The 21,238-nt window shown below is 41.6% G+C and overlaps 1 protein-coding gene across 8 annotated transcripts in view; it reads right to left on the bottom strand.

Annotated features, from left to right (window-relative positions):
* TPM1 (tropomyosin 1 (alpha)) overlaps positions 1 to 21,238 on the bottom strand; it is a 44,259-nt gene that overhangs the window by 18,459 nt on the left and 4,562 nt on the right. For 2 of the 8 annotated variants that reach the window (XM_018552797.1, XM_018552796.1), the window contains exons 3-8: positions 6,229 to 6,362; positions 5,711 to 5,828; positions 5,484 to 5,554; positions 4,520 to 4,595; positions 2,054 to 2,116; positions 1,888 to 1,957 (exon numbers count right to left, since the gene is read on the bottom strand). In XM_018552797.1, coding sequence (XP_018408299.1) covers positions 1,888 to 1,957; positions 2,054 to 2,116; positions 4,520 to 4,595; positions 5,484 to 5,554; positions 5,711 to 5,828; positions 6,229 to 6,362 — 532 coding nt within the window. Of the gene's footprint in view, positions 1 to 1,083; positions 1,163 to 1,887; positions 1,958 to 2,053; positions 2,117 to 3,844; positions 3,921 to 4,519; positions 4,596 to 5,483; positions 5,555 to 5,710; positions 5,829 to 6,228; positions 6,363 to 15,910; positions 16,300 to 21,238 lie in introns of those variants that run through there. The other 6 variants (XM_018552794.1, XM_018552793.1, XM_018552795.1 and 3 more) reach the window with 5 other exon arrangements.

Below are 21,238 nucleotides of genomic sequence, written 5' to 3'. Positions count from 1 at the left end.
TTAAAATAACAAAAAAAAAAAAAAAAAAAAAAAAAAAAAAAAAAAAAAACAGTAAAAGTAGCAATGTAACATATTTCACTTAAAAATGAAGCACGACAGACGAAGGTACAGGTGACGGTACTGCAGATGACAGTACTACAATGTCTAAACCGCTGCCACGTAGTTGCTTAACATGCCAGGGCATAGTATTAAACTACATTGATGAAAAAGATAAGTATAAATATATTTTTTTAATTATATCTTAATATGGCGTGTGTTTTCCCATAATTATGAAAACCCTTTTTTTTCCCCCTGCATTTAAAAAAATGGACAAAACGAAAGAGCCACAGTCAGGCACCATACTAAGACATCAGTGACAACAGACACAGAGCTAGCTAATGCAACCTAACTACAAACACGCCAGGTAATAGGTGCATCCAGCTGCCTTTTCTCATCTATATATTCAGGTAAAATATATAGTTACATAGATTTGCAGAATGCAGGAATTACATACTTTGGACCTACATCCCCTACCTCTTCTAGTAGGCATACATATACATGAATGACTACATAACAGACGCCACATTACAAAGATTGCCACTGCATTGGAACTAAACAAAACCACATTGAGAGGAGCCATTGATGACTGAAATATTGCATTCACTTTGACATCATTGTCTTGTTCAAAATTAGTGCGCAATGAGAACGATACATTTTTGTAAAGAAAAAAAAAAAAAAGAAGCAAAAACATAGAAAATTAAAAAGTAAGTAAAACAAATGAGAAAAAGCAGAGATTACATCTGTTTAACACTGGCTTTAGTAACCCTTGATATTAACTTGAGTTTTAGTGGTCCAGAAGCCACTCTCATAACATTTAATTTAAAAGTAGTGAATTTGTAGGATTAGTCACTCAGATTATTTAAATCAGAATTAAAAGAGAGGTTGCCAGTTGTCTAAACAGAAGTAAAATGTCAGTGAGAAAAAAGTAAGCCAGAAAGGTGAGCAAATAAAATAAAGGTTGATGGTGTAAGGGTAGGACGTGAGTTTTATTAAGCGAGCAGAGAAGGTACGAACAAAAGCAAACACGTAGAAAGAAAAATTTACATTGAAGTCATGTCATTGAGAGCGTGATCCAGTTCTTCACTGATGGCTTTGTACTTCAGTTTCTGGGCATACAGTTCATCTGCTCGGAGGGAAGGTGGGAAGAGAGATTGAACGGGAAAACGAGGGTGGACAGACAAAAAAAATATATCATAGAAAAGATAGGGGAAGGAGGTTTGTAAAAAGGGAAGAAAGGTATATGGAGGGAGGAGAACACAAAAAGGACAACAAATAAGGATATGTTGAGGAGAGGAAACCAGATGAAGTAGAGTAAAGGATGCAAAGAAGTCCAGCGTTCGCAACACCATCCAAGGCACAGGGTGAAGAAGCAGACAGCGCGTGGAGAAGGAGTGAAGGCCCGGCATGAGATAACAGATTGTATATAAATAAAATAAAAAAAAGGAGAAAAGAAAGACAGATTAGCAGTAGAAGAGGCAACTGCATTGCCTATTTAGGAAACTACTGTATGCCAAGAAAAAAAAAAATGTTTTCCAAGTCTTGAAATTAGACTATAGATATTTCTAACATTACCACAATATCTGGACACTGAAAGATACACCATGTTGAAGCAGAACCTTCACAACACAAACTCATCCAAATGACTAATAGGTATTTCACTCCTTACCAGGATACATCCTTTACATTTCTCCGATTCTCAATGCAAATCACATAAATCATAATCACTGCACAATGTTGACATTTACAAAACATTTATGGTTTTTCTAAAGAAGCTTCCTGTGTGTCACAACTGAAACTATGATGTCTTCCACCATCTGAAAGAAGAGGAAGGAAAAAAAAAAATCATACCTTCTAAATCATCAATGGTCTTTTCCAACTTGGCTACTGTCCTCTCTGCAAACTCAGCACGTGTCTCAGCCTGAGGGAGGAAGAAAAGGGCAATGGTTAAGTCTCCAAAAAGGTGTACAAAAACTTGTACAAGGAAGAAATAAGCCATAAACAAAAAAAAACTTACCTCCTTCAGTTTGTCTGTGAGAACCTTGATTTCCTCTTCATATTTGTCCTCCTTCTGGGAGTACTACAATCAGAAACAAAGACTATTCTTAGAAAGTCTGTCAATGTTTTAACCAAAATTCCCCTAGCCTAGTAACGTTGCCATCTGTGCACAAGCTGCCTGTTTTAGTGGCATATGCCAACAGATATGTAATGGATTACACTAGGGCTGTGCAAATTAACGATTCATTTCTCGATTAATCATTAATCTTTTTGATCGATTACATTTTTTTTGATCGCTAATGAAAATACTCAACTCTCCCCCAGCTTCCGGGAATCCCGTCAGAGATCCGGTGACGTCACGGACATCGGCGTCACCGGACTCCTCCCCCCTTCCCCAAGTGGCTCCGTCGGCTAACGAAGGGAAGGGGGGAGGAGTCAGGTGACGTCGATGTCCCCAAGTGGCTCTGTCGGCTAACTAAGGGAAGGGGGAAGGAGTCTGGTGACGTCGATGTCCGTGATGTCACCGGACTCCTCCCCCTTCCCTTTGTTAGCCGACGGAGCCACTTGGGCCGGTGAGTTTGCCTAAGAAGCTTTCTGCACGAGCGCCAGCCAAGGTATTGGCCTATACACATACAGCAAAGCAATGAAGTAATAAAATAAACTAGGATCACACTAATCCAGCACGTTATTATTCTGAGTTGCCCCACTCAAGTGGCGGCCATATTGAGTGGGCACGTCAGATTAATAATGTGCTGGATTAGTGTGATCCTAGTTCATTTTACTACTCCATTAATGTATGTGTATAGGCCAATGTAATTGGATCTGTATGTGCGTTATAATTAATCGAAAGGAATCGATTAATCAATGTAAAAAAAATTTGATTAATCGAACACGAAAACATTTATTCAGTAACAGCACAGATTACACATTAGAAAAAAAGTGATTGTGCCATCTTATACTATATACACAATAGAAGCTATTCTAACTGTTGATCAATCTGCCGAGTCTAACTAGGCAGAATGTCTTTGTTGTGTAGACTATATAATCCATCAGGAACAGAAACATTTTTACAGGGATAAATAAGGTTAAGAAACAGTATTTCAGTCCTAAGGGTATTGCAACAGAGAAAGGCATCAATACAACAGACACCACAGGGATTTCTGCATGGTAAAAAAATAAAGAAACAAGCTGAGGACACAGAGTGAAGACAAACCTTCACCATATACAAGATCTGCTGTGAGATTGTCGTACAGAATCAGCATTATGCATACAGATCTGCAGTGTGTAAAGAGTATTGTACTGCATGGAGACACCTAGTGCTACACACAGTATTATAAATTTAGTAAAAGGAAAGAGATATTTCAATAAATGAGCTTTCTAATGTTAAATGAGGAGATAATCCACTCATTTTGTTTTCATCTGTGAAAGGACTGCATGCTTGTCTGGTAGCTATATGTGTTTTGTTTAATAATTTGCATCCCTAGTGTCTCTAAACAGTATGTTTTTACTGGCAAGGGATGCATCAAGAACTAGGAAGGAGGAGTCCACGTTCCTCCGATAACAAAACACAGCTATATCCGCTTTCTGCGACAGGGCATTAAGCGGTTGTGACTGCGAGTTGGCAACATCGAGGGGTTTCTGCACTATGAGTTTGGAACTGTGCTGGAGAACATTTTTATAACCACCTTCTTTTCTCATTGAAAGTACACTGGCATGGCTTAGGGTCCTTTTTGTCAACATGCAGTTCTACATATCCGAGAGGTAGACCTCTTTGGCCCTGCATGGTCCAGGGCATGTTTTACCATCATACCTTCTCTGCCTGGGCCTCCAGAGATTTCAGGTTGTTGGTGACAGTTTTCAACTCTTCCTCAAGCTCGGCACATTTGCTATTTGGATGGGGTGGGGTGTAAGACAGAGGTGGCAGGAATAAACAGAAAAATTGGAGATTGAAAGAGGAGAGAAAGGAATGAAATACCAAACCAAAAAAAAAGAAAAAAATTGTTACTTAGCCAAGATAAAAAGCTGCGTTATAGTTCAAAAGATATGGAGTGCCTGCAGACAAAACATTCCAAAATAAAATGTAGAGTCTGTACAAACATACACTATGCAAAGCCTTTGTATAGTAAAGTAGACTCTTTATAGGGAGCTACCGGTAGTTCTAAAATCAATGGAGAAAACAGGAGCCAAAAAGCAGGAGATGTTGAGCACTGAATCTGACTGGTCACCCTGGGCAAGAATTTGTTCCCATTTTTCTTTCTCCAAGATGTTAAATATACTTAATGTGAAAACAACACACTAGACATCTTTGAACATGCAGCTTTTCCTCTCCGCATCAGCAATAAATACAGTAGAAAAAAAAACATTTGGGTCATAAGGAGACACTGTAGCAAGAATAAAGCACAGAAGAATACTGCTTGAGTTGGAGTTAGGAGAACCGAAGCCCAGTAGCTGAGGATAAAGACAGGGCTCAGACTGGCAGCAGTACCTTATCCTCTGAAGCTATTAGTGTTTTCAGCGTTTGGTCCATTATTCTCTGCTGGTCATCCAGCTGCCGACAGCGACTATTAATGAGTGCATGAAATAAGGAAGGAGCGAACAAGCCATTCACAATATGTGGAGCATGCAAAGAAAAACACATTGTTACACGTGGTTGGGTAAAATTGCAAACGCGTTAAAAATGAAATTGTATTGCAATGGCTACCAAAAGTTGGGTTATCAGTCCTGATTTGCTAATAGTAGACAATGAACATAGCATGTAGGCCCCTAGGCTTAACATTAACCATAGCCTTTCTACAGATATTTGGTTCTAAAAGAAGGATGTTACTTGCCATGTTCCCCATTTTGTAAAAACAGCTCATTGACATGACACGCTGACTATACAGTACATTATGATAAACGCATCTGTCAGGCTCTCTGGTCACCCTAGCACTGCCTGTATTGTTCCCCCCAATTTAGTTGTTTTGCTCAATACCTAAACCTTTTAGATTTGATGTCACAGACATGATCGAGCTAGCCAGCCAAGTGGCAATTTTTACAACGTATGGGGACCTGCAGAAATATATCTTACATGAAGGCAACAAAAAAAGCCAATTATCAGCCAGGAACACTGACACTAAGTATGCATCCAGATTACTTTCTGAATTTCAAGTAACTGTATAGTGCAATAGTTTATTGCAGATGGTTAATCCAGTAACCTTCATTCCGTTCCATCAAATTAAATCTGGACTGTATCAAAGTATGTCCTAGTGTCAAGTTAAACTCAGCTGAACCTACTAGGAGATTTTATTTTGTTTTCCAGCAGATAACACCAGCTTAGGAAGATCGGCAGTGTTACATGCATAAAATGGGAATGCAAACATCTCCAAAGTGCTATGGAGTAAGGTTACAGTGTGCAGGGCAAATAGGTGATAAGGTTTAGAGACATGCGCTGTACACAAGTGGGCACCTACCTTTCTGACAGCTCAGCACGTTCCTCTGCACGTTCCAGGTCACCCTCAATGATCACAAGCTTACGGGCGACCTATTACACAAAGAAAGTCTTTAAAAAGCAATACAAAAATATATAAAACATTCATGGTAATTCTAAAACTGGCCTTCAGTGCTGGCCAACAGAATAAGGAGTGCTCCTTCACTGGTGCGTATCTGTCCAGAGAAATAGGATCAGTGAAAAATTCACCTCTTCATATTTGCGGTCAGCCTCCTCAGCAATGTGCTTGGCTTCCTTCAGCTGGATCTCCTGCAACTCCATCTTCTCTTCATCCTTCAGGGCTCTGTTTTCAATGACCTTCATACCTCTGTAATGTTAGAAACCACATGAAACATTAGAAACCACAAACTATTGCCACCATCACCGCTTCCTTTATGAAGTCGCAACAAGACTGAAATATGATGATGTTGAATCTATGCATGGCACACTGCAGGAATTTTAAGAGCGTACCTAAAACTACTTTGAGTTACACAATCCATTGAAAAAAAAAAAAATGGCACAAATACTAAAATCAGAATTAGTCTTTGCAAATGATACCTTTTTGCAGTCACCATATTCAGCTATATTTTATATGCAAAAGAATGAAATAAACTAGACCTAATAATGGTTGAATGCATCAAAAGTAAGAATTTGTATTATTTTATCAAGATATAATTGGATTAATGAACACAAGTAAACGTGATGGGAGAGAAGCCCAGGAAACTCACCTTTCGCTCTCATCTGCAGCCTTCTCAGCCTCCTCCAGTTTCTGAAGAGCTGTGGCCAGACGCTCCTGAGCACGATCCAACTCCTCCTCAACCAGCTGGATACGCCTGTTCAATGAGGCTACATCTGCTTCAGCCTAGAGTAACAAGAGTAAAATAGAAACATCAGGTAAGTGCAACAACATGACGGACTCGGGCCACATTCAGATGGCTGCAGTGTGTTACCACATGGGTGTTGACGTCAGTTGCCGTAAGGCAGTTTACTTACACTGAATGGGCGTCCAATGTACCACAACGCAGGTTTGAACGGACTTGCAGCATTTTAATCAATGCAGTGCTAAAAAGGGGTGTGCTAAAACATACGCTGGGTAGCCATTCAAAATGAATAGCACTGCAACGCACATGGTTTTATGCATTATGGTAATGCACAGTAAACTGTGTGCTATGGTAACACAGTAATAGTAAATAAAAGTAAATCACCGGCACACACTTGAAGGGTTTTTAATGTCACATATATCACCGTATGACAGTATGTGACATTGGGTATTGAATAAACATATCAATACTTTAAAAACCCTTCAAGTGTATACCGGTGATTTACTTTTATTTACTATTAGTGTTTTGCACAGCGCCATCCGTGTGGTCACCTGGGCACCACATATACCTTGTGGTTTTGAGACCGTGGCAGTGCGAATGGGATTTGGACTTTATGGTAGTCTAAATGGTCCCTTAAAGCGAGAGATCACTAAATGGAATGGTAATGCAGTGGTCTGAATGAGCCCTCACTAAAGACAGATGACTACATGGAATGCCATGTATGCAGTGGTGTTCCAGCTGTTATGGAAGTTACATTACATGCTGACACTTGTAAAACTAGAGACCAAAAGTTGCGTAACCTTGATGTAAAACTGTGTAAGACGGTTAGCTTCAACAGAAAGTGTTCTGTATCGTGCCTGAAACCCTAGATGTCCAGAATTGTGCACATCTAATGCCTTCTACAACACGTCCAGACTCATAGCTAGAGATGCAACAACATTTCACAATGTTGCAATTATCCAGTATTTTTACAAATGATTCATAAAATTATCTGTAAATAAATTGTATCTATAACCAAAAATGTAATGTATTGCATGCAGTTTACCAGTTCTCAGATGTGGTGGCTGCATTAGTTTTCTTTTTTTTTCAGGCTCATTTCCCCCAGTAATCCAGCTGGTAACACTTCCTGTCCTAGAGTGACAACATCACCCATTGTACTGTATGTATGGTGGAGCAGCTTTGTCACTAGACTGCGCTCCAGATTTCAACTACAAATACCTCATCCTCTACATAATGGTGATGATTAGAGAGGAGGCGTTTTGTGATTCAAAGAAAATATTTGGCAAAGCTGATAACATCAGTTCAGTGCACAGAAAGTGACAAAGACACTGGAAGTCTGACAAGATCAACTGGTATTTCCTGCATTTGCAGAACATATACTTAGCCTGAAAAAAAGAAAACCAATGCAGCTACTATATCTGAGAACTGGCAAGCTGCAATAGATTACATTTTTTGTTCTAGGAGGTAGCTATCCTTTATGGAAATGTTATCAAGTTTAGAAATGTCCACTGTTCATATTAGTAAATAAAACAAATCTGAGCTACCATACTATTCCATATGATGGCAAAGCTCATTTTGTGTTGAGTAACTGACACGTACAAAGCATTTTTCTGCCAGGTAACACAGCATTGAGACTATGTTATAGCAGAGAATATTCTCCTGTACTCCTTCCAGGCTGCCATGTCTTTCTGGTTGTAGAGTCAGCTTATTCGAGTTGTATGATGGATTTTTGAAACAGTTTCCGATGTGATCTGCCAAGATGCAACACCGCACTATACAAAACCTCACTACTGTGTTATAAGTAAACGCGGGTGCATGCATGCATGCATATTTTACGTAAAATACTAAAAATGCTAATGCTAGACAATAACGCCAGACAGTTAGCCGTTATCAAGTGGAACCAGGGTGGAGTATGCTAGTGTTATCATCTCAGTTAAGATCTATATATTTAACAAGATCATTTGCAAGTTTGCACAGGACATGCAAGGGAGTATACACAAACGTATGTGTGTGTAGGATGTGGTTATACACCTCTCAAAACTGAATGCAAACTCTTCTCGCAACTTCCTCTTTCAGAACGGGCCATTTACACATCTGTAGCTGAGAACTTTGAAAATTCTAGAGTCTCCCTGAATGCTGAACACAGAATGTCTTCTATGATCAGGTCATATAGGACTAAACATAAAGATAGTGTGTATTTTCATGGAACGTCACATTCTTGGCAGTTACAATATAGTCTCCATGCCGGGCCACCAAGGCTAATGACATGTTTGCAGTGAAGAATCCACCCTATAAAACTATGTGCGAGTATTAACCCTCCTCTCTAACCTGCATTCACACTTTAGTGGAAGCGTTTACAGGCGCGTATATTTAAGCTTGAGGGGTTTTTTTTTCCAGGCACTTCCATATAGGGGTCCCATCTCGAAGGCCTGGTTCACATCTAGGCGGCATCGTTGTTGCGCATTTGTGCGTGCGGGTTCAGTCTGTGTTTATTTGCACATTTTTATGTGTGTCAAAATCACACACAGACGCATGTTTTGACTGGCAGCTTAAGAAACATTGTGGTAAATTGAAGAACGTACGCAAAAACATGCGCGAAAATGTGCAACATGCTTCTGCTGTGCGTTTCCATTCAAGTACATGGGGGGAACGAGCTTGAAACTGCCAAAAAGCAGCTCATGTACTTTTTTCTGCGTTTGGCTTTTCCTGCTGGCGTTTCGCTGCTCAGGTGTGAACAGGGGCCATTGAAAATCATGGGATTTCTGGTGTTGGGCGTTTAAAAGTGCTTTTCCTACTGCTTAAAAACGCCTAGGTGTGAACCAGGCCAAAGGCCTGGTTCACACCTGGGCGTTTTGTAGCGCGCGCTATGAACGCGCTACAAAGCGCCCAAAAAAGTACAGGAGCTTCTTTGGGGCGTTTTCATTGGGATACAGCCAAGTAGCCCTCTGAAACACGCGTTTGTCGCATGGTTTTTTTTACCGCGAATCGCGGACTATGGACAAAACGCGCATATTCGATACGCCTAGGTGTGAACCCAGCCTAAGATGCCGTGAATGTGCTGGGAGGGTGCAACTCCTGTGCACATGTATCGGAGTTACATCATTAACTGTGGCCACCCACTCCGAAATGTTGGTGATGGAGATTGCAGCAGTGTGGAGGATCGAAGATCGATGGAAAAGGGCAAATTTTAGGGCCCGTTCACACAATCTGCATTGGAGCTTCACTGACTGTTTCCAGCGCAGCCCCAATGCAAGACAAGGCAATTTGCCTGGTCATGGATGGTGCCCATTCACACCACCACATTGCGGTAGGAACACAGGTGTGTGTTGGGGGGGGAAAAAAAAAAAAAGGCATGACATGATACTTTTTCCCAATGCAGCGTTATGCGACACGGTACAACCACCTCACACCCCACTGTGCCCGTAGAATTGAATGAAATGTCACTTGGGATCAGCGTTTCAGCTCTGTGCCAGGGCACCGCACAGCGTGTGCGAGTGAGCGCTTAAGATAGGTGTTCCCCACAGCATACTTGCACATTAAAGCAAAAAAAAATTAAAATGACAAAGCGGTTTGCATCCACTTTACATGGAAGAATCAAACTTTTGTACCCACAGTTATTATTATCCGCCAAGTATGGCAGTAGGTCTTTATTCCCCACCAAATCTCTTCTTTCCAGTCATTCTCTGTCTGTCTATAGGCAGCCTTACAGCTGTACAAAATCATAGCTGATCAGTCCTGTTTACTGCATATCCCAGAGCTATGAGCCTCAAGCCATACAGCCTTTAGCATTATAAAATTAGCACTAACCGCTTTACTTGCCAGAGCAATGCTAACTGGATGAACAGAAAATGCAGGATGCTGTCAAATTAGCAACAATGTATTGCACTTGTAAACCTTATTGCAGTCCATTCCAAGCAAGCCTGCTTTATCGGGTTAGCAGTGACTGCTGGGTGAGAGCCGAAGAATGTGCTGGGCTATATCGAAATGAATATCACATGAAGTGCACTGGAATACTGGATACAACTGGAAAAATATATATATTTTTACTAAAATATAATAAACTATAAAAAAGGTGATTCTGCTGCTGGAAACACCTCTGCATTAAAGGAGAACTATGAGATGATTTTCACTCACCTCATAGTTCTAGCCGACCTGTGACAATGAGACTGTCACAGGTCGGCTCAGTAGATTGGGAGGTGAGCGAACACATACCGGCCTTCGCTCACCCCTCGATCCTGTCACGGCTCTCTGCCGTGACAGGGGGAGGGGCTGGATTCCCCTCTCCGATCTGCCAGCGTTGACTGGCGGAACGGACGGGGGAGGGGGCGGGTACAGCTGGCTCTACCTCTAGATAGGCAGAGCCAGCTGTCACTCACGCAGCTGGGCGGATCCCGACGTCCATGTCGGGATCCGCTCCGGCGTCTCAGTATACCGCGAGCTGTAGCTTGCGGTATACTGAGCTTAGGGTAACGGGAGGACGCTAGTTTGTGTCCTCCCGTTACCCTAAGGAGAACTATGGGGAAAAACACTGACCCCATAGTTCTCCTTTAACAGAACCACTAGAGGAAATTAAAAGGAGAACTAGGAGGTGAGTGATTTACACTCATAGTTAGAGCCGACCTGTGACATTGAAACTGTCACACGTCGACTCTAGATCGGGAAATGAATGAACACATACCGTCGCTTGCTCACTTCCCAATCATCTCCCTGCAGGAAGCAGTGACTGTCAGTCACCGCTCCCTGCAGGGATGTCCCCTGTCCCCTCTCCGATCCTTCAGCGCTGACGGGAGGAACGGACGGGGGAGGGAGCGGTAACAGGTGGCTCTGCCTCTAGCTAGGCATAGCCCGCTGTCAGACAGTATTGTAGTGATCCGTCCCGGGTGCGTCACTCAGTATGTACTGAGCTTTGCGTCACGGGAGGAGGTTAGTATATGTCCTCCCATAACCCTAAAGAGAACTATGGCATAAAGAGGCTACCCCATAGCCCGCTTTTAATGCATGAAACACTGTACCTGCAGCATTTTGGACAACTCTGGGGCAGGCGAGTTGGCAGCTACTGTTGGGGTGTCAATCTAAAATGCACAGAATATTGCAATGTACAAGTGGGAAACCTAAGGGCCCATTTATGCTAGGCCGCCCGCACCGCTTCAGAGGACAAGCTAGTGTGCGGTGACAGCTCCGGCACTGTGTTGCATTACACACTACTGGAGCAGTCACTGTTTACATTTCCCCCCCCTTTTTTTAAACTTTATATGGCGCGTACAATGTGTACACTCCATTCAGGTCCCCGCACAGCGCAATGCACTGCTGTGCGGCTTTCTGCGGGGGCATCCAGTGCGCTGCGTTAAAACATGTTCGCATTTTATTGCAGCACATTACCTACTGTGTTGAAATGAGACTGGGGCACATAGAAAACAATTGCTTTCTATGTGTCCTAGCGGTGCCCTGCATTGATCTGGTGTGGTATAGCGCAGGTAACCACACTGTGTGGCCCTAAACAACGCCTTCACTAAATGGATGTTTCTTCCCCACTGTCCGAAACTAAAGGATCCCTAATGGATCCCCCCAAGCTATTGTATTCTGACACCGGAGGATGTGCTGCTCTCAGAATACCCAAAAATCGACTGCTGCCGATTGGCTGCACTGTTTAATTGAGAATACAGTATTTGGAACAGAGCCTTCCACAATTGGAACGAAAATCTACTTTTGTTGAATAGAGGAGTGCTGACAGGGCCTACAAACAGCTCAATGTAATATTTTAGATACCTTCCCCCGCCCCCCAGTGCAATGAGTACAGACTACAGGACTCAGCCAAAATTCAAGCAGTGCATGGCCAGTTTTAGCCCCCGTTCACACCTAGGGATTTTGTAGCTCAAAGCGTGGAGCTACAAAATGCTGAACACAAGGAATCCTATTGTTTTCTATGGCCCTTGTTTACACCTAAGCATTATGTCGCTTGTAAGAAAATGCCTGTTGCTGGAAGAAGTACATGAGCTACTTTTCTGCTGAGTAATGTGCTATTGGCTCCATAGATTTCAATGGAAACCACTGAAAACAAACTACACAAGTGTTTTCACATGCTTTTTGAGCAAATTGTCACTTAGTTGTTGTGCAAGAGCAAGCCCACCTCTGCAAAAAAAAAACACTGGGGAACCAAATGGAGGAGAGCACAAGCTCAAAACCACACGACAAAAGGCTTGGAAAAAAAAAAAAAAAAAAAAAAAAAAAACACCCTTAAAGATTATCAGAGAACGCCTAAAAATAAACTGCCTGAAACAGACGCTTAGGTGTGAACGGAGCCTTAGCGATTTTCTCACTAGAGATTTAAAACGCAGGGCTGGACAAATCCCAGGAGCCAGGTCACCAATGTTCCTTAAAAATTATAGCCGAGGCCTAACTTCTGACGTTTTCTCTAAAAAAAATCCGGTAGTAACAAGACTGCAGCTATATTTTGGAAACCGACATTAAAGAGTTAAGCAGAAGACTCTCTCTCTTTACACATCAGGCACATGGTAGCTAAATATTTGCATGTTGTTTGAAGGACTGATTATATGGTCCCTCTGTAAAGATTGCATTAACTATTTGACTACAAGAAAAAAAAAAAGAAGATAAAAAAGCCAATCCTGCGATCCCCTTCTCCCCGTAGGAGATTTAATCATCTACAATCGGGCTACAACTATTTTTTACATAAAGCAGGAACTGGAGACGGATTGAGCAGTTTTGGCCATACACCAACATTGCAGCATAGTTTTCTCTTTTACTTTAATCAAAGTGACAACTAGACAATGTAGCCCAGAAAAAGTTGCCTTACAAGAATGAAATGCAATGTTAGCTGGAGTGCTTCCTGTTGTGTCACTTGAGGATTTGTGGCCTCTAGAGGGAAGGACACATCTATATAATGACAAGGCCGGGCTTGTGGCCTTATAAGGCGAGGAAAGTTCTCCTCCCGGCAATAACATACACCTCAGACATAACCGGCCCTGCTCTGCAACTCCTACATCTGCTTTCTGAAGAAAAAAAAAGGGAACTTAGATGAAAACGAGACATTCTGACATTATAAAAAGGCTTGCCACTTTTACCTCCGCTTTTCTAGTAATAAGAAACTTGAAATCATTTGTTATTTAAATAGGAACGTCACCCCTCTTTCAGCCCCCTCTTACTTCATCCACCGATTTGTCCTTACAAAACATACTCAACGAACCTAGCGTTGTCTGTTGCAGGCCGGGGCCCGGGCTGCCATCTTTCTTTGTTACATCATCATGTGGCTGGCTGTCTCTTCCATGCTCTTGCAGCTGGCCCCCTGATGACATGCCGCCATGCAATGGGAGGTAGATGGCCCCCTAAGCCTCCTGGGATGTATGGTACAAGTATCCAAGGAGGCTGTGGGCATTACGGCCATGTTATTCCCACCTAGGTAAGAGGCCAGAAAATGCAGTCCACTTTAAGGGCCCATTTCTCCCAAAATCGCACAAAAACGCATGCAAGCATACTCCTATTTTTTAAAAATGCATTTAAATGTGTTTGCGTGTGTTTACACACGGTGCAAGAAATCGCTCTATTTTTTAAAGCTGCAACACACTGGTGGGAACTACACCATTGAAAACTCACTATTTTATGTGTATATGCATTTTTAACGTGCTAAAATAGGTATCAAAATGCATTGAATGGGAATGGGCCCTGAATACATCTTCTCCTTTGTAGGTAAGAGAAGCAGAAGTGCAGCATTATCTCTTGAAGACATGGGTCAGGTTACCCAAGGTGGTAGAGTTACTGAGAGTATTAAAGCAGAACTCTAGCCAAAAATAAAGATTAAACGGAATAGTCCATTAAAAGTCGCCTTCCATCCAGAGATTTCCCCGCAGCACTTTTTTGCGGCCACTAGATGTCTTCGGTCTCATGGCCAGCATCATTCAACCCGCTTTCTCTGAGCCCAGGTCATTCTGGACCCGTCCGCTGCCTGTGTCTGGACAGTGAAAGGAGAAGCAGCACAGTGATGCGTTCATCTCTCTGCTTTCTCCTATCCGCATTCGTTTTGTCAGCACATGAACTGATTGACTGCTTCTTCCTCTCACACTCCAGCCCTGCTGTACAGGGACTTCAAGAGACTAATACCAGGTCAAATTCAGGTACTTACATTTAAAAATACATTAACTGATGTATTAGGATTACAGAGCTGTGTATGTGTCTTTTAGATCGGCCTAGAGTTCAGCTTTAAATTGCAAGCATCAATGAGATCAGATCACTTTCATTTTCTTACTACTATACAGGAAGGCGGTAGGGTTTCTTGGTTTCCATTGAACCAAAAGGCACACACATTCCATATCCTACCAGGCAGTGTACGTTAGGGGTATATACACTAAACATGTATACTGCTGCCTTTTTATGTGAGAGCAAGTCTTGTTTAAAACTAATGCAAAACACTTTTAGTAAAACAACCCAGCCATACGTATTATAAGAAATCAATAATAAAAGTATAACACATGACACGACCTAAGCACAAGTAAAGGAAATGACTTTGGAAGCACACACACACACACGGCACCACACCCCAGGTAGATGAGGGAGATAAGGGGTTAACTCTGTTGTCCAGATGAGCCTTGTTGCATGCCTGAAATTCTCGAGTACAGTCACAGGCCCCAACATCCCCTCCCTCTCTGCCTGGAAACAAACTGCCCTGGAGGGTAGATACCATACACAACATACACACTAACTGCAAGCTCTTGGGACCAACCACCATGATCATTGTACACTAAATCTAACAAACAAATACTACTAAAAACGACACTTCAATAGGCCGATTATAAGATAAATACAACAAGGTATTAATGCTGGAGCATATCCATGTCCCAAGCACTCTGTCAGATCCAGCATTGACATCTGCCCTGCATGATCTGGACGATACAATAAATATTGATCAGGATCATTACATCATAGGGAACTGCTCCAAATAACCCTGATCAGGATCATTAAAAAATGAGCAATCAGAAGGAACTGATCCAATAAACTTTGATCAGGATCATTAAATCTGAGGAGACTGCTCCAAATAACTCTGATCAGGGTAATTAAGGGAGAAATCTGAGGGGACTGCTCCAATAAATACTGATCAGGATTATTAAAAAGGAGAAATCAGAGGGAACTCCTCCAATACTCATTGATCAGGATCATTAAAAGGAGAAAATCGGAGGGAACTCCTCCAATAAACACTGATCAGGATCATTAAAAGGAGAAATCATAGGGAACTCCCAATATTTATTGATCAGGATCATTATAGGAGCAATCAGAAGGTACTACTCCAATGCTCATTGATCAGGATCATTAAAAGGAGCAATCAGAGGGCACTACTCCAATACTAAAAAGGTGTGTAAGGCTGAGAAAGGCTAAAGGGCACGACACCCTGTGATGAGCGGCCAGAGGGGGGTAGAAAGTTCTACAGGTCCCTTGTAGGGGAGATGGGCGTGGCTGGGAACACAGCAGCCAGATCGGGCACACAGCTTGCCTAGAATGGACCACCAGAGAAAACATCGAGGAATGCGTTGCACAGCCATAATGAATGGCGACCAGTTGCCAGCAATCCAGAGGAGATCCTTACCGCCTCTCGGAGCTTCTTCTCCGTGTCCCGGTCTCTCTGCATTATCTCTGCCTTCTCCTCCGCCACATCTGCCTGGTCCTGTAGGCTCTTGATCTTCCTCTTGACGGCCTCCAGTGAAGTCATGCCGGCCATGTCTCTGCTGTGCTATAGCTGGGAGACAAGTAACTTCCGGCTACTTTTCGCTGAATTCTACTGGCAGTGTGCGGACAGATCCGATTCCTCTAACTGCTTTCACTCTGACTTGCTCAGTCCGCATACAGGAAGTCTCCTCCTTACATAGGCTCCATCCCCTACAATTAACCCTATCGCTGGAGGACGGCCCTGAGACCTATAGGCAGCCACTGCCCCACGGCGGTGTGTATGGGGGTTTTCAGCAGAAGACCCCGCTTCTAGGATAGGGTGGGCTCACAGCACAGGACATTCAGGGGCCCTTCCACTATCACACACACCTAGCCAGATGACTGTACTGCTTCGAGTCCTTATCCAGGTGTAGGGGGGTCTGCTGCCATCTGATGGCCGTCTGGGGTAATACAGCTTACTTAGGCTCACAGGTGATGTGACTGTGCATTCATTCCTTCTCAGTATTGTAATAACCAAATCTGTATAAACAGAGGGGGGCGGGGGTGTGCGAGTACTCACTACTAACATATAAATAAAAGCGTCTCCAATTGTATTGTTTGCACAAAAGAAGATTTTTTAACATTCACAGATTCTCTTTTTTCAAAACCATAAGAGGACACACTGCAACACCCTTATTGCATAGCAGGGGTAGGCAACCTCAGCACTCCAGCTGTGGCAAAACTACAAATTCCAACATGCTTCTGCTGCTGGGAATTGTGCCTTTGGCTGTCAGAGTCTTGCAATGCCTCATGGGATTTGTAGTTTCTCCACAGCTGTAGAGCTGAGGTGGCCCCCTCTTGTTGTAAAATATACATCATCAATATTCTTGCCTACACTGCTTTTCATCCAAAGTGTTTCTGGGAACAAACTCCTCTTTTTTAAGGATGCACATGTAGTACAAGTGGTGAAAATAGTCTCATCTATCATATAAAATTGTTTCAGGAAATATATACTTAACCATTTGTGTGCAATGTTCATCTTATGCAAAATCCTCCTTTGCATGGACATGGTTAAGGATGTAATTCTTAAAACGTGTTTTATATGCTTCATTATATGAGACTATTCTCTCTACTTGAACTGCATGTGCATCCTTGAAAAAGTGGACTTTGTTCCATGAAACGTGCGGGATGAAAATCAGCATAGGCAAGATTAAATAGGGATCAACATCACTTATCTGTGATGTAGACTATACACCGGGATAGGCTACCTCAGCACTCCAGTTGTGCTGAAACTACAAATCCCATGAGGCATTGCAAGATTTTGATAGCCACAGGCATGCCTTCAGAGGTAAATACATGCTAGCATTTGTAGTTTTGCCACAGCTGGAGTGCCGAGGTTGTTTATTCCTGTTATAAAACAGTGGTGTTGCATTGGGTCCACTCATGGTTTTAAAAAAGAGAATCTGTGAATGTTAAAGAATTTTCTAAGTGATCAAATAAACATTGAAGGAGAAGATATAACCCCAGCACACCGCAATCTTCTCACATAAAACAACCTTTTTTGACCATAATCAGACATGTCACATAAAAATGTGAAACAATAAACATTAAAACCCCTTTAGTTCTGTGTTAGTAATGAGTACTGTCATACTATAAATATCCCCTTCTCTTATTTTACATATTTGGTTTTACAGTATTTTTAAGGGGGTATAGGTATGCAAAAAGTGAATTCTTGGCAAATGGATGGCTATAGCGCACAAGGTAAATGATTTGTTCTCTTGCATCCATCCACCCTAAATGTGGTGGCCTCCTGTACAGATTCCATCTGATATTCATTTCTCTTTTTTACATATACAGGTATACTGATGCCAGTCCATAGTTGTGAACTGGAACACTGAAAATCGTGGTTTCATCTCATATATGGTGGCTGCCAGGAAAACTGCATTGAGTCTATTCAAAAAGAGCAGATGGGAAAGAGGAAAAACTGGATGGGTAGAGGCAAGAAAGAAGGATAGAAGTATAGAGGTTATTCACCTCGCAAATAATATTACTGGGGACGTTACCCACAGCAACCAGCAGAAAAAACAACTGTGGCTGGCCATACATTATTGAAGGGATTTAATACAAATATTCAAGGCAATGCTGCAGTATCAAGTGGCTGTTGGCTGTGAATGCCAACAAGTCAGCACAAAGCTCATTTTATATCTATTATCATTAGCCAATTTTGCCAAACATGTTCCAAAACATTTCTAGCATTACAGTGAATGCTTTCAATATCATTGATCTAAAGCAACTCCGGCCCTCCAACTGTTGTGGAACTACAAGTCCCATGAGGCACTGCAAGACTGACAGTGGCAGGCATGACTCCCAGAGGATGTTGGGATTTGTAGTTAAAGCACAGCTAGAAGGCCGGAGTTACCCACCCTGATCTAAAGGCAATGATTAGTCATTATTCAACTGCAATAAGCAGATTTCTCAAAGCAGTAAACTGTATGCTAAGAATTGCAATAAAATTTTATGTATTTTACTTTTTTTTGAACTGATCTTGTGCACTGAGCCAGCTGGTTGAAACAGTGGCATTGCTTGTGACAAATACACAGTTTACAAAAGCAGTGCATTAAAAAAAAATTCAAAGTGGCGCTAAAACTATTGTGCTTCCTACTCCAAATTGTTAATTCTTTCCAGAAAAAGGGAATGATGCTTCTTTGTGATAATAATATCACACAAGTCAGGAGTGTGAGGTGCAGCAGTACCCTGAGCTCTCAGAGCAGCTATAGACAGCCATACAGATAATAGCTGGCGGAGCATCAGTGGCAATAATGAAACCGTTTCTGTGCATGTCTGGTCACTGGAACACTGCACAAAGAGCGGGCCTCAATCCTTAACTCTCCTATGGAGAAGAAAGAAGCATCAAAGTACAGCATAGGAACCATTGTCACAGCAGGACAAGTATCACAGAGAGTCCACGGTGTGTCCTCACAGTGGAGATATCAGCCCGTCTATAAGAAGAAAAAGTTCCTGTATAGAAAACAATGAATAGAAATACACAAAAGATACATTTCTAGTATTCTCACCCAGTGATATATATATATACTATATTAAAACCTGCACCAAGCTCAGTACTCAGTACTTATTTCAGAAGTATATAGATTGGCACCCTGCCCACAAAGCAGAGATTCACCAAAGCTATGGAATATGAGTACCTGCCTGAACTACCCAATCAATGTGTATGCAATCAGGCAGGTCCTTGCACTACAAAGTTGTTGGTTAGATCTAAGGCTGTCCATACACCTTGCGATCAGCGGACGACACTTTTCGTCCGATGATCGAACCGTCGAGATTGTAATATTTTTGACCAGCATTACATAGATAGTTATAAGACTGGACACTACGTTCTCTGTTTACAAACTCCATTTACTAAAGGAGTAGAGGCTGTTCACTTTGCGAGGTAAAAGTTCCCTTACTTAGTGAATAAGGTGAAGATGTGAATGCTCAATCATGTTCAAGGGCAATAAAAAAAAGAAAAAACAGGACTTTATGTTTCTCATGACTTGCGAACTGAAATGAACATGACTTCAGCTTATTTATTGAGCTAAGCGAATATTCACATTTAAGAATAAACTATTCTGCTTTAGTAAATCTGCCCCTCTGTCTTGTACTAGAGTGTCATTTTATTCCATTTGTGTAATGACATACAGGTTAGTAAGCACCAACTGCTGCAGTATACCGTCTTACCAATAGAGGGAGCTAATTACTGCGCTATGGCCTTTGACTGTTCTACAGTATAATGCCATCTCTGGGTTATTCACATATTGTTTTAAGAGGAAATCAGTTTTCTGAGGTGACAATAAAAATTGTTACTCACAAAAACTAACAGATACATTTACATTTTTATAAACTGTATACAGTATACAGTATAATGGAACTATAATTAAAATGCACATATATACGAAGATCAATGACTAATGCAGGCTACAAATGGCCAGATCTATCCTTTGATTTGATAAAAGATGGGGGATCTGACCCTCCTCATATGTAATGCCTCATGGGACTTGTAGTTCCACCACAGCTGAATTGCCTAGGTTGCCTACCCCTGGAATAATCCTTCCTTAATTCTTAAAAGGGAATCATTGTTAACTGTCCGCACAAAAATTTCAGTATGATAAAAAACATCAAAAATGAAGACTGACATCACACACAGACTCTCTTTAGTGCCCTTTTTTAACCCTTACATTTACTTCTACCCTGTTACAGGGGCTTGAAGTTGTACTATTACAACTAGTACTTAGGTAGTGTATGGCTAGATTATGGCAAGGCCTGATTTACTAAAGTGTGGACAGAGGTTAGATCAACCCCTGATTAAACATCCATTCATGTGTGGCATAGGCTATGTTTCGTTAACATTCCCTGTACATGTTTAAACCTGAGCATTGGTGCACTTTAGGAAGGGGCATTCTACTATATACAATTCACTTTGTGTTAGTAACTCCATTGATGGATAGTGTTTACAGCCTATGTCAGGGTTAGCATGCACTCTTGTTGGGTATATAGCTGCTTTCTCCACCCATGTCATATGTGCAATGTTTTTAGTAGGCCAAGTGACAAACGAAATATTCATTCAAACTTATGGGGACTTATTTGGGCAGTGTAAATATGGCAATATAATTAGATATGCAGGTCTACAGAGAACAGAATTTAGCATTCAGATTGTATATACAATAAAACCTCATCTAACGCAGCTGACAGGGAAACTATACAGTGTTACAATTATGTTACTATCTGATACATGTGTACATTTGATGACCTGGCCATCACTGAAGACATAAGAGATAATTGTGGGTCAACACATATTTTTGATGCCTCCTACACTGGAATACCTTAAGCAGATTTTCTAGTGTACAAGTACCACAACCCTGAGTATTGCTATCATTACTATATGAGAGAGAATTTTTTCCCCCCATGTTCTCTCATTGATTTGGACACATGTTCCTATGTTTAAATCGATCTGTATTCAAAGTCAATGGAAAACTTCTAAATTGTGTTGGGTCAAATGCAACATTTGTACATGACCATATTTGCTGTCCTGTGCAACCTTATGTGTCATTCTGTTCCATTTGGATTGGCATTATGGTTTTTGCTGCATACAAGAAGCAATTACCAGCAGAATGTAATCCACCATGATAACTGACCCTTGTATAAGCAAGTATATTAATAAACAGATAGTATATAAAGCATATAAATAAACACTAAACACATTTTTTTGTCAGTG

This window comes from Nanorana parkeri, unplaced genomic scaffold (assembly GCF_000935625.1).
Source record: "Nanorana parkeri isolate BGI_ZX_2015 unplaced genomic scaffold, ASM93562v1 scaffold97, whole genome shotgun sequence".
NCBI classification, from domain to species: domain Eukaryota; kingdom Metazoa; phylum Chordata; class Amphibia; order Anura; family Dicroglossidae; genus Nanorana; species Nanorana parkeri.
Note: the sequence above shows the minus strand (reverse complement) of the source record. Positions and strands in the feature narration are given on the sequence as shown.